Here is a 12455-nt window from a genome sequence, read left to right as displayed (position 1 = left end):
TTTTTTTCCCTTCTTCCTGTGCAGTGGTTGTCAGGCAATAGACATTGCTAGGTTTACAGGAAACTGCACATATCTGCTTTGCAATATAACTTTTAAGCAATAATCAAATCCATCTTTAAAACAGAGAATGAAATCTTATCACCAGGGTCTTCAAAAGACTCCCGTTGCGGTTGCATGTGGGAATCCTGGCTTAATAAACCATTGTGTAAGTGACCTGCATGTTGGTGCACGAAAACCCAGTTGTTTCTGGTTTTCTTTTCCTTTTGCTTGAGCGGGTATTCAAACCAGAAAGAAGATAGCTTCATATGACATCCAAATCTGCGATTTTCTTGTTATGGGTGAATCACTGTTAAACAATAGTAACAACTCCCAGAAAAGGTTCTGGAAAATACTGTTTCAAGCCCCAATAAGCTTCACCTTTTCAGTTCCTCCAGTGCAGCAAAGCTATTTATTGGATGCAATGCTTCATGTGATACAAGTCAATCCAATCCTCAAGTATTCCATTTTGAATTTCCAGTCCCGCTCCCAATATTTCTGCTTTCTCCTGTTTGGTGGGTTTGGGGTTTTGTTTCTCTTTGGAGGCCGTGTGCAGACACTTCGAAGCATATGCTTTTTAATATAACCTGCCATGGTCAATCTTCACCTTGAGGACAACGCAAGGCCTCAAGCTGCGAGGTTAGCCCAGCTCCTATTCCTAAAGGGGTGGGGCTGGGATGAGATTGCCACAGATGGATTGCTACGCTCTAGTGCAGTGCTTGTCATCTGCAACATTGCTGCCACTAGAGAAAACCTTCAGTCTTGAAGAAACAGTCTGTTGGTCCCTAAAAATCTTCTGTCTTTTGGGACCGTCTCTCCCTTACTTCTGAGCCAATGCTGTGTGTGTGTGTGTGTGTGTGTCTATGAATTCCACATCAGAAATAGATGCCAGACACTCATAGTGTTGTTCTTTGAATTGCAGGTATTTATGAGCCGCCATTTCTTCTATTACTGCAGTGAACCTACCCTGGATGTGAAGATTGCCTTTTGTCAGGTGTGTGTTCCTTACAGGTAAAACAAGGTACAGTATATACTTGTACTTCCATATTTTGTGGTCCAAATTATAGTTGATTCAATTGTAGCCATAAATCACAGCAGAACCTCACTGATAGATGGCACGAATCTTCTGTATAAAACTGTGAGAAACAGTATGAGTACATTTTACAGACGGAGGGAGAGAGAGAGAGAGGGAATGCTTTAGAGTACAATCCTATACTAAAGATCTCCTATACTGAAGACTCCCATCACCCTGACCATTGGCCATACTGGCTGGGGCTGATGGAATTTGTAATCCAAGATATATGGAGTTACTATGGTTGCAGGGAAGCTGGTCTATACAATATGACAGAAGCCCCACTAAGTCAGCAGAACAGCAGATATGTGAATGGAAAGGCTGTAAGTGGATAGAGTCGTGGGAGGAATGAGTGGTACCATTGGGGTACCACTCAGCAGAATGGGAAGAGGGTCCCCAAATGCAGCAGAACTAGCTTTCCATATCTTTAAGTAAGTAGAATAATACACATTACCACCTAAAATAGCGTTTGGGGTGGGGGCTGTTAAGATGAAGATGATGATGATGATTGCTGTTGTTGTTTTCATTTCTATACTGTCCAATAGCTGAAGTTCTCTGGGTGGTTCACAAAAATTACAAACCATAAAATACAAGAGGAACCCCCCACACACACATAGTATGACTTTTTTAACATACAAAATTTTAAACAATTTAAACAGCTGGAAACAATTTCAATAAAATACTCGACTTGATCAAGACAGCTGACATAAATGCCCCATCATATGCCATTAAGTGCCTGGGAACAGAGGACCATCTTAACCTGGCACTGAAAAGTTGACAGTGTTGGCTCCAGGCAGGCCTCAGTGGAGAGATAGTTCCATAATTGGGGGGCCATGATCGAGAAGGCCCTCTCTCTTGTTACTGCCCTCTGAGCCTCCCTCAGAGAAGGCACTCAGAGGAAGGCCTCAGATGTTGATTGTAGTGTCCAGATAGGTTCATGTTGGGAGAGGCACTCTGTCAGGTATTGTGGTCCTGAGCTGTGTAAGGCTTTACAAGTTAAAACCAGCACCTTGAATTAAGTCCAGAGCTTAAAACTATCTAACTGCAGCACTGGGAGGAATGCGAGAGTGGGGGGCACATAGGATAAAGCACGCTTATGCTTTATCCTATGCTGCTTCAATCTCTGCTTTTGTCAACAGTGCAACTTTACACCAAATCTGATGCAGAAATTTCCGTCTTATTGACTTCAATGGGAGGAGGAATTTTTTTTAAAAAATACCCCCCCCCCGGCATAAATTCCTATGTCCATCACTGAGGCTCATTTCAGCCCTTGTTACATAAAGGAGCTCTTTGCTGTGGAAACAACACAAGTCTTATCTAGGGATGGCCATCGCGGGGAAATATGGCCCTTTGGGGGCTTGTTGGATTTCCCCAGAACCCCTGGCCCAAGCTGTGGGCTTTTTCTTGAAATCCAGGAAATCATTTCCTCCCCTAAAATCACCATTTCCTCAGGCTTCCCAATATGGTGCCTGCGGGCACCATTTGCGCAAATTGTGGCCATCATTTGCGCAAATGGTGATTTTTGTAGGGCTCGCCCCAAAATTTGTGAGTTGGCCTGACTTGATACAAACTGAGCTGGGCTAGTTCACAGGTAAGGAAGCAAGCCAGATTCTGGGGGTTGGGGGATCTGCTGAAACTTCACCCCCTGGATGGATTCCTCTGACGTTCCTAGTCTTACTGCTACTACATGTGGCTAGACAAAAGACACCTAGAATGGACTTTACTGAACACACATAAGAACATATTAAGAGCCCTGCTGCGTCAGACCAAAGGGCCATCTAGTCCAAAATCCTATTTACCATAGTGGCCAGAAAGTTACTGATGGGAAGCCCATGAGTAACACATGAGGGTCATAGTCCTTACCTGCTGTTGTTCACCATCACCTGGAATTCAGAGGCCCAACACCACATCTTGTGATGATGAACCCTCCCAGTTTCAGTATGCACTGTACAAAGAAAGTAGTCCTTCTTGTCTTTCCTGAATCTCCCACCAATCATCTTCATGAGATGACCCAGGTTCTAGTATTATGAGAGAGGGAGAAAAACGTATCTCTATTCAGTTTCTCCACATTGTGCATAATTTTATATACCACTATCGTGTCCCCTTACTAGGGATGCTGGAGAAATTCGAGACAGACTAAAATGAGCTTGGATTTCTAAGAACCCGTCCTGCGGAATCCACTGCAGAGTGATCCCCTCAGGCAGTGTGGAGTCCGTGGACTTCTGCATGATTTTTTTACTTTCCTGAAATTTACGCGTATAAATTTGTAGGAAAATACGTAACTTTCTGCTGAGGAAATGTTGAATGGAATGGGGACAATACGCTAAATATTAAGTACTAAAGTGAATTATGTAAATGCTTACATAAATGCTTACGTAAATATTTATGTAATTATTTGTGTATTTTTCCCATGAGGAAAAAAAAATTCGAATCCATCTGTGGGCTGACGATGGAACAAAAGGCACCTGACAATCTGTGGAACACAGATGGAGTGGATTATACACAGTCCGTACATCCCTACCCCTTACTTCCTTTTTTCCTAAGGTAAAAGGCCCAAATGTTGTAACTAATGGCGGCTGGTGACTCCAGTTCTGGAGGAGTAGTAATGCCATTCTGGGTTATAGCCAGCCAAAACTTTAAAGGTGCTATCCAAGGTGCTGAACCCATTTTGAGGCTAAGGTTCAGCACCTTGGATAGTACCTTTAGAGTTTTGGCTGGTGGTAACTAAAACCCAGAATGGAATCGTTGCCTCACCAGAACTGGAGTCACTGGCCACCACTGGTTATAACCTTTTCTCATAGGGAAAGATGCTCCAACCCCTTGATGGTTTTGGTTGTCCTTCTTGGGGCCTTTTCCAGCTTTCCAATGTCCTTTTTGAGGTGTGGTGTGCATAACTGTACACAATATTCCAAGTGGGGTCATGCCATAGATTTGCATAAAGGCATTAAGATGTTGGCAGTTTTATATTTGACCCCTTTCCTAATATCCCCTAGCATAGAATTTGTCACAGCTATTGCATTTTGGGTCAATGTGAAGGATGTACGAATCCCTTACCTGGTTCCGGTCGGGGCATCCGCTGGGGGGGGAGAGGCGATCTGTTCCTCCCCCTGGAATCCTCGACGGGGGGGGAGGCAATTCGGTTCCCCCCCCCCGGAATCCTGCCTGGTTGGCTCTGTTCCACAGCCATGCTGCGGAGCCGCTGGCTGGGCCAATCCGCAGCAGGGCCTCCAGCTGCTGCCGGGCTGGTGCGGACGCAAATGGCGTCCTGCGTAGGGGACGCCATTTGCGTCTCTACGGTAGCCCATGATAGGCTACGTAAATATTTACTTAGCCTATCACGGCTAAAGCAGGGATACAAATGGTGGCTGCTACACCATTTGCATCCCTGCTCTTTGCTGTGATAGGCTACGTAAATACTTACGTAGCCTATCACGGCTGCCTGCAAGCATGCAAATGGTGGCCGCTACGACGGCCACCATTTGTGGCTGCAGCAGCCCAGCAGCGGCCAGCTGGGAGACAAGCTGGAGCTGCCACCACCACATCCGCCCCAGGTAAGCTCCGTCCCGGGGGGATTCTGTGGGGTGGCAGGGGGCGGGAGGCCATTCCGCCATGGATCCGGGATTCCATGGCAGAATTCTCTGACATCCCTAGTCAATGTCTTCATTGCGCTGTCTACAACACCCCCAGGACCTCTTTCCCAGTCAGTCACCCCATGTTAACACACATCTCCGAAATTCAAACACAGCTTGTGCATAATTGACATTTCATGCTGCAATTAAGCAATTTGTTTCTAGAGCAAGGATAGGGAACTTTTGTCTGTTGAGAGCCACATTCCATTGGGTCTGCGTGGTTGTGGTGGGTGGGACCAGAGTCAAAGTGGCCAGGTCCCCCTTTTCTCTCTTTCTGCTAACTCCTCCACATTCCTGTTTTCCCTCCCTCTCCCCCTCCCTCCCTCCCTCTCCTGCTATCTCTCTTCACCCAGTGCTGCTGGGTGAGAGATCACTCTTACTGGAGGTCTGAAGCAATCACTTGCAAGAGGGAGTTTTAAATTAGGTTGAGGATTGCCCACCACTGAGCTAAGGAGTGCCGCAGCCCTCTTTTTGTCTGATTGCTGCTAGAGAGTCAGAGCCGCTTCATTGATCTCAGCCACCATGTGGAGTCTTCTGCATCTGTGCGGTGGCACTCTAAGTGGTGCCATACAAGGTGTAAGCCTGTTGCCACTTCTGCCAGCCTAACAGCAAGTTAGACTAATTGCAACCTGCTCTCTTTGGGACCATTTCTGGAATGTTTTTGGAAACTGCAAGTGAGGGAGAATGCTGCAGCCAGATTGCTGCCAAGGGCTCATTGAGAACATGTGTCTCCAGTCCTGTTCAAATTGCCCTGGCTCCCAGTTTGTTTCTGAGTCCAACTGAAAGGGGTGATTATGTGTTCAAGTCCTAAATGGTTTGGGACCAGGGTATTTAAAGGACCCCCCCTGTGTGAACCTGCCTGCCCACTGAGGTCAGTAACAGAGTCCCTGCTCTGCATTCCAGCACCGTTCAGTAGGGATGGGCGAACAAGCAGTGTCTGAGATTGGCAGGATTGCCCGAACATCGTCTTGGAGCTCGTCTCATTCCCGATTTATATTTGTATTTGTAATTGCTGCTTGCTTTGCCTGAACGAGAAACTTGTGCAAACTGAACGGCAATCGAATGGAAAGTTTACGCAAATTTCCTCAAAGCAGGGCCGATTCTGTCTATAGAGGAAATTTGGGAAAATCAGGGTAGTTGCGCAAATCAAACTGGGATTTGGGAATGAGACAAAAGCGAGCACGTGTTCGACAATTTGCGAATATTTTTGCCGGGCATGTGGTCACGCTTACGCTTGCAGTTGGAGCTTTGAACGGGGCATCCTTGCAAGTCTTGTGAGCAAAAATGAAATTCTCATACATCCCTACTGTTCAAAGTGTGGCTTACGTCTTACATGGGATAGGTTCTTTGCCATTCTCTTGGCCATACTATGGAGCTCTCTACTGCAGACTTCCCCAACTGGGTCCCCTCCACATGTGCTAGACTACAACTGCAGTAGGCTGGCACAAATAGTCATAAATGTACAGATGTGATGGTCTCCAGCACTGAGTGGAAGACATGGAAGTTGAGTTTGCTGACTGGCCTCTATGTGGAGCCTATAATGTGGAGCAGCCCTAATGCAGCAAATCTTTTGGAGTTAATTGCCCTTGAGAACAGAAGTCTCAGACAGTAAGTCAAACTCTGGTGACCGAAATGAAATTCAGTGAGCTAAGCAGTTAAAGAAAGAGTATGCAGTTGTTCAGATCTTGGTTTTGCTACTTAGTTGCTGGGGTTGCCTGTTAGCATGCGTGTGCATTTAGCAATTTATCCATGAACAGTCTTTTCCATTAGCCAAATGAAAATGGGGTTTGCTGTTTGCTTTTATATGCAGTGTAGAGTGTAGGACCTTTCAGTCTCATCACTGATTTGTATAGTTTGAGGCAAAGCCAGTAAATGGAGCTTTCAGAGAAGTAACACGAAAGCAGTGCTGAATCTTGAGATATGGCACTAATCTAATACAACTTTATCGCTACACCCAGTACAGGTAAAAGAAAGACAAAAACATCAAAATGGAGGTAGCAATTGCTCCTAAGTAGGTATTTAATTTGAGGGCAAGAGGGGGTTGTTCTTAAATCAGTATTAAATGCTGTGGGTTAAAGTTATTAACTTTTGTGATATACTTGTAAGTCTTGGAGATTTGGGATGAGTGTCAATCATGCATCACTTTACTTCATTCATGTATGATCCTTGCTTCAGTGGGTAGAAAGTATGAGATGCAGATTAAAATCCCTTCTTAGTTCTGAAATATTATTTGGCAGCCTTGGGCAAGTTAATATCCCACAGATTATTATGCTTCATGTTGTGCAGCTTGAAGAAAGATATGGGTATCTATTTTAGTTGCCTTAACAGCCAATCCAAACATCCAGCAAATTGCTTGGCATAGTCCTCCCTGGTCTGTATAATCTCAGTTGTACACATTATGGATTAGGCTTTTAATGTTCTGCCCACATTAAGACTGCTTGCAATGTAGCACATCAGAAGAAGGCTGAACTACAAGCAACTTTTTTGACGTGCCGTCTTTGCACTTGCAGGGAAAGTATAGCATGGGTAGTTAATCTTCATCTCAGACATGGTACACAACTGAAGGAGGACTGCAAGCTCTTAGTTCACTTGTGCAGTGGGTATCTTCTGCCTTTCTCTGTCACTGGGTATCCTGTTGGGACTGTAGTAGGGATGTCAGAGAATTTCACCACGAATCTTGGGGAGGCCGAATGCCAGCGCATTCGGCCCCCCAAAATCGGTGGCAAAACGGTCTGCCACCCCCCCCCACCCCCCTGGGACGGGACTTACCTTGTGCGAATGTCCCTGGTGGCGGTGGCTGTGGCGGTGGCGGTTCGGTGGTGGTTGCCGCTGCCGCCATTTCCAGTAAAAAAAAACAACACCAAAAAAACATGATAGGCTACATAAACATTTACATAGCCTATTATGGCTAGATTTTAAAAAAATACCATGATAGGCTACGTAAATGTTTACGTAGCCTATCACGGCTGAGTGAAAAAAAACAACAACCGCGCATACGCAAATGGCGGCGCCCATGGGCGCCGCCATTTGTGTTCCTTATTTTGGCACATGTAGTCTACGTAAACATTTACGTAGACTACGGCAAAAATAAGGGGAACGCAAATAGCATTCCCCTTATTTTTGCCATAGTCTACATAAATATTTACGTAGACTACACGTGCCAAAATAAGGAATGCAAATGGCGGTGCCCATGGGCACTGCCATTTGCATACGCACGGTTTTTTTCCCCCCACTCAGCCGTGATAGGCTACGTAAACATTTACGTAGCCTATCATGGCTGACTGCAGGGATGCAAACGGTGGCGGCTATGGCCGCCACCATTTGCAGTCCCGGCAGGACAGGATTCGTGGCGGGAGGGACGGGGCGCCTCCCCCCTGGCCAGAATTTCGGGGGGGGACGGGGCGCCTCCCCCCGGCCAGAATTTTGGGGGGGAGGGACAGAGCTCCTCCCCCCCACCGCGAATCAAATTTCATCAAAGGTAAGGGACTTTCGTACATCTCTAGACTCTAGGGCTGGGAAGAAACTCTCCATGTCATGGGCAACATTTTTATGACCTGAAATTCAGCTGACTCTGAATTTCACCAAGGTGAAATTCAGTATGAGTATGGAGGTTCCTGATTGGGAGAAGCCCTCTGAAGATTTTTGAGGGAAGCATAAAAGAAGTCTGATAAAATTGGTGGAATTTCAGAGACCCTTTGCACATAAGATTATCACAATGGTAGCTCATTTCATTTCTCCCCACCACATATGCCCTCTGTTCCGCTGTATGCAGACATGAGAACACATGATTTCATTCCCCTGTGTGTGCCTCTAACCACTAACCAGAGAAAGACCTGTTAGGCCAGGCCTTTCTGTCCATCCTCCATTAAGATGAAGTGTCTCACTTAATGTTGCACATTATTCACATAAAGTGCATTAACTTACCAGGACTCTTCCATGTTAGAACCAGATCTTTCATCCTTCGTCCTCTGTATCCATTCCATCAACATCAGCTTAATGGCTATTGAAATGGCCAAGGCGACTGCATACATTAATTGTCCAGAGGACTTTGGTAGTACGGGTCGGTTTCATTTTCTTAGTTCAAAGAATTGATTTTAACATCTGTTAATTAAAAAATAACCAGCTGTCTGTTGTGCAATCAGATAGAAATCTCCATGCCCTTGTTGGAAGAATTCTAAGGGTAGGAATTCATTTCAAAAAGTCTGCTTGATTGTAAGAATGATAAGAGTCCTACTCTGCATGGCTGTTCAGTGGGGGTAAAAGATAGAGATCGTAGTACAAACTATGCAATAAAAATACTCTATTAAAATGCTAAACTAGCAAGATCCTCCAATACCCCAAACCCTGATTGCCTGAATCTGTTTATTATATCAAATAGAAGTGGGTAGTTTGCAGTCTTAGAGCTGCATGCAGCCCTCTGCGTAAATGCATGTGGTTCTCAGACTGCAAGTGATCAGTTCAGAACTCTGGTAAAAACATTCTGTCCTTTCCCTGTTGGCCCACTGGGCAGGGAGGAAGAGGGAGAGAGAGAGAGAAGGAGGAGGTGTCAGAGAGAGAGGGAGAGAGAGGGAGAGAGAGAGGAAGGGGGATCAGAAAGGGACAGAGAAAAAAGGGTGGCCCTGCCCACTTTTGGGTGTGGCCTTGTCTACAACTTCCTTCAGCTCCACCCACCATTAGCAAATGGCCCCTGACAGATTACTCCTGAGGGAATGCATCCCTCAACAGAAAAAAGCTTGCTCATCACCCATGATAGAAAAGGACAACTTGTCCATCTTCCACGCCCCCTCCTGCTCCTTCTGTAAATGTAAAAAACATGTCCCATTTCTGTTCCACTTTTATGTAGTTTGGTTGTAAAGAAGTATCATCCCAAAGCACAACTGCTCCATGCCATGTTTACAACTATGTAGCTCAGAGATGGAGGATCCATCTTGCAAACTCTCTCTGTACAAACCTGTACAAACCTGTACACACTTTCCAAACAAATCTTAAGGTACCTTAATGCTATACATGCCTACTCAGAAGTAAATCACATTGGGTGCAATCCAAGGGGGCACATGCCCCCTGCCAGACTTCTTTCCATCCTGCTGATTCCCTTCTGCAAGTGGTGGGTCTCGCCAGTTCTGTTGTGCAAGCGGGACTCACTGCTTATGCAAGGGAGATTTAGCATTTCCTAGGGGAAGCCCTGGAAACAAGTAGAAATACGCATTTCTGGAAGGAGGCAGGTTGGCGGATTTCCCTTATGTGAGGTCTGCTGATCTGTCTCCTTCCAGAAATGAGTGTTCCTGCTTGTTTTGGGTTGCTTCCACAAGTGCTAAATCACTGTTGCATGAGTGATGGGAGCTGGTTGTGCAATGCAGTTGGTGGGGTGGAAGAGTATCAGTGGCAGTGTAAGCACCCCTGTTGGATTCTGCCCATTGAGTTCAATGGGGCTTACATCCAAGTGACAAAGCCCCCCCCCTTATGAATTTTGCTGATTCATGGCAGCAGAATGTATTGGGCTGGCTGTGGATGGGTACAGGCTATAAACCCTACTAGCAGCACTGGCTCCCATTGTCCCTGGGATCAATATCCATGATTTTATGTTACTTTGTCCTTTCCATCCACTGTTCCTCCCTTCTGCCTATGCACAAGAAACTCTGGGACTGGTAGTTTTTGAAACAGCATGTCCCATAGGAAAGCACAGAGTTCTTTGCCTCTGAAACTACAAGTTCTAGTTTAATGGAACAAGCATGCTCTCTCTGTTCTAGAGAAGAGCCTGGGCCACCAACTCACTGTTCAGAATGCTGCTTGTTCTGTTCTAACACTGCTTCTGATTTAACTCCAACAAATCTCACAAGATCTGGATGATAGGTCCATAGCTACAGGGAAATAAGCTTCAGTAGATATCCCCAAGCACGATCTACATTTTAAAAAGCTCATTTCCTTTCTCTCTTGTGGTAGTGGATTGCAGCTTGGTTCCAGCTCCACACGATCTCCAGGCCCCAGTAAACTGTGTTTTCTCCCCACATACCACCCAACATTTGAGGGCTTTCCTCCCAGCATTTGTGGTGTTGTGAAAACTTGCCTGATTTGTATGTAATTACTGAACAAGCTGAGTGATGGTCACCACTTTGGATGGCTTTAAAAGGGGATTGGACAAATTCATGGTGGAGAAGGCTACCAATGGCTACTATGATGGCTATATGCTACCTCCAGTATCAGAGGCAATATGACCATGTACACCAGTTGCTGGGGAACATGGGCGGGAGGGTGCTGTTGCACTCATGTCCTGCTTGTGGGTTTCCCGTGGCCAGCAGATTGGCCAGTGTGTGAACAGAATGCTAAACTGGATGAACCTTTGGCCTGATCCAGCATGGCTCTTCTTACGTATGTTCCTACAAACTCGCTGGTAGACAGGCTCTAATAAACAAATTGCTATCAGCTGAAGCATTGCACATAAAACCTACTAGAAGGTGTGGCATTGAAGTGTAGAATAGTATAATTCTAGAAACAAGGTTTCCTTACAAGAGAAAGTCAGGCCAACTTTTTGTCATGCCTTGATTAAAACCTGGTAGAAACATCAGGGGCCGGATCAAATTGCTTTGGCCCAAAGACTGCCAAATGGCCATTCCTCTTCTGCTGCATTAACAGTGATGTTGTCCTGGATTCAAAAAATATTGTTGTGCATACTTTACCATCTGTCTGCCCCATCAATCATCTTCTTTTGCATCTACTACTACTTTTCCTCCATAACACTTGGTTTAAAACCAGCAGTGCACTGATTGTGGTACAAAGCATAACAAGGAATACTTTTGTGCATGTTGAAGATTAATTTGCTACTCAAGAGAAAAACTTGCTCATCTTGTCAATGGTATCTTCTGCCTAGCTTGATTAAGAAATAATGTTCTAAGACATTGTGCCTGCTGTTCAGAAGTTACTTGAGATCATGGCCTTAGCAAAACATGACTGGGGAAATCTGAGGTCTTTTAGGAGCTTCTATTTGTGGCACTTCACTCTCAGTTTTCAGGGTCGTTTTGTACACACTGAGCCTCTACAACTTCCTCTTTATGTGTACAGGCTGGATCATACCCATGCTTTTATTGTTTAGACAGTGCAGCCTTGTGATAGCGTTGCTGTTGAACATACCATAAGCATTATTTTATGTATACATGTGTGATTTATTTATTTATTACATTTCTATACATCCCATTAGCCAAAGGTCTCTGGGTTCACAACAATTAAAACCATAAAATACAACATGATAAGATACAATATAAAATTTTAAAATTTTAAAAGTACAGTATAAAATAAAAATAAAAACCAAAATAAAACCTAGCAGCAATGCAAAGATTTGAAATACAATAGCAGATTTAAAACAACAGAAACTGAAAGACTAAAATGGCTGGGCAAATCAGAAGGTTTGATTTCATAGGCACCAGGTGAGCCTCTCTGGTAAGCTCATTCCACAACTGGGGTACCACAACAGAAAAGGCCCTCTTCTTAATAGCTACTAGAGATGTCAGAGAAATCCGCAATGGAATCAAATGAGTTCAGATTTCTATGAATTGGAGAAATCTGCAGTGGAATCAAATGAATTCAGAGTTCTATGAATTGGAGAAACCTGCAATGGAATCAAATGAGTTCAGATTTCTATGGACTGGCGAAATCTGCAATGGAATCAAATGAGTTCAGATTTCTATGGACTGGCGAAATCTGCAATGGAATCAAATGAGTTCAGA

The 12455-nt window shown here is 44.8% G+C and overlaps 1 protein-coding gene across 9 annotated transcripts in view; it reads left to right on the top strand.

The window, feature by feature from the left end:
* The window catches only part of MAPK10 (mitogen-activated protein kinase 10), a 413215-nt gene that overhangs the window by 231796 nt on the left and 168964 nt on the right, over positions 1-12455 (top strand). For 4 of the 9 annotated variants that reach the window (XM_084860215.1, XM_084860219.1, XM_084860218.1 and 1 more), the window contains one exon: positions 959-1057. Coding sequence is in view for 3 of the 9 variants with exons in the window: in XM_084860212.1 (XP_084716338.1) it covers positions 965-1030 (66 nt within the window). In the remaining 6 variants the exon portion in view is untranslated. The remainder of the gene's footprint in view (positions 1-958; positions 1058-12455) is intronic. The other 5 variants (XM_084860212.1, XM_084860211.1, XM_084860217.1 and 2 more) reach the window with 2 other exon arrangements.

Source organism: Heloderma suspectum, chromosome 5, assembly GCF_057233095.1.
Source record: "Heloderma suspectum isolate Gila_16-S chromosome 5, 16-S_ref, whole genome shotgun sequence".
Taxonomy (NCBI): Eukaryota; Metazoa; Chordata; class Lepidosauria; order Squamata; family Helodermatidae; genus Heloderma; species Heloderma suspectum.
This window is presented reverse-complemented; position numbering and strand designations above follow the sequence as displayed.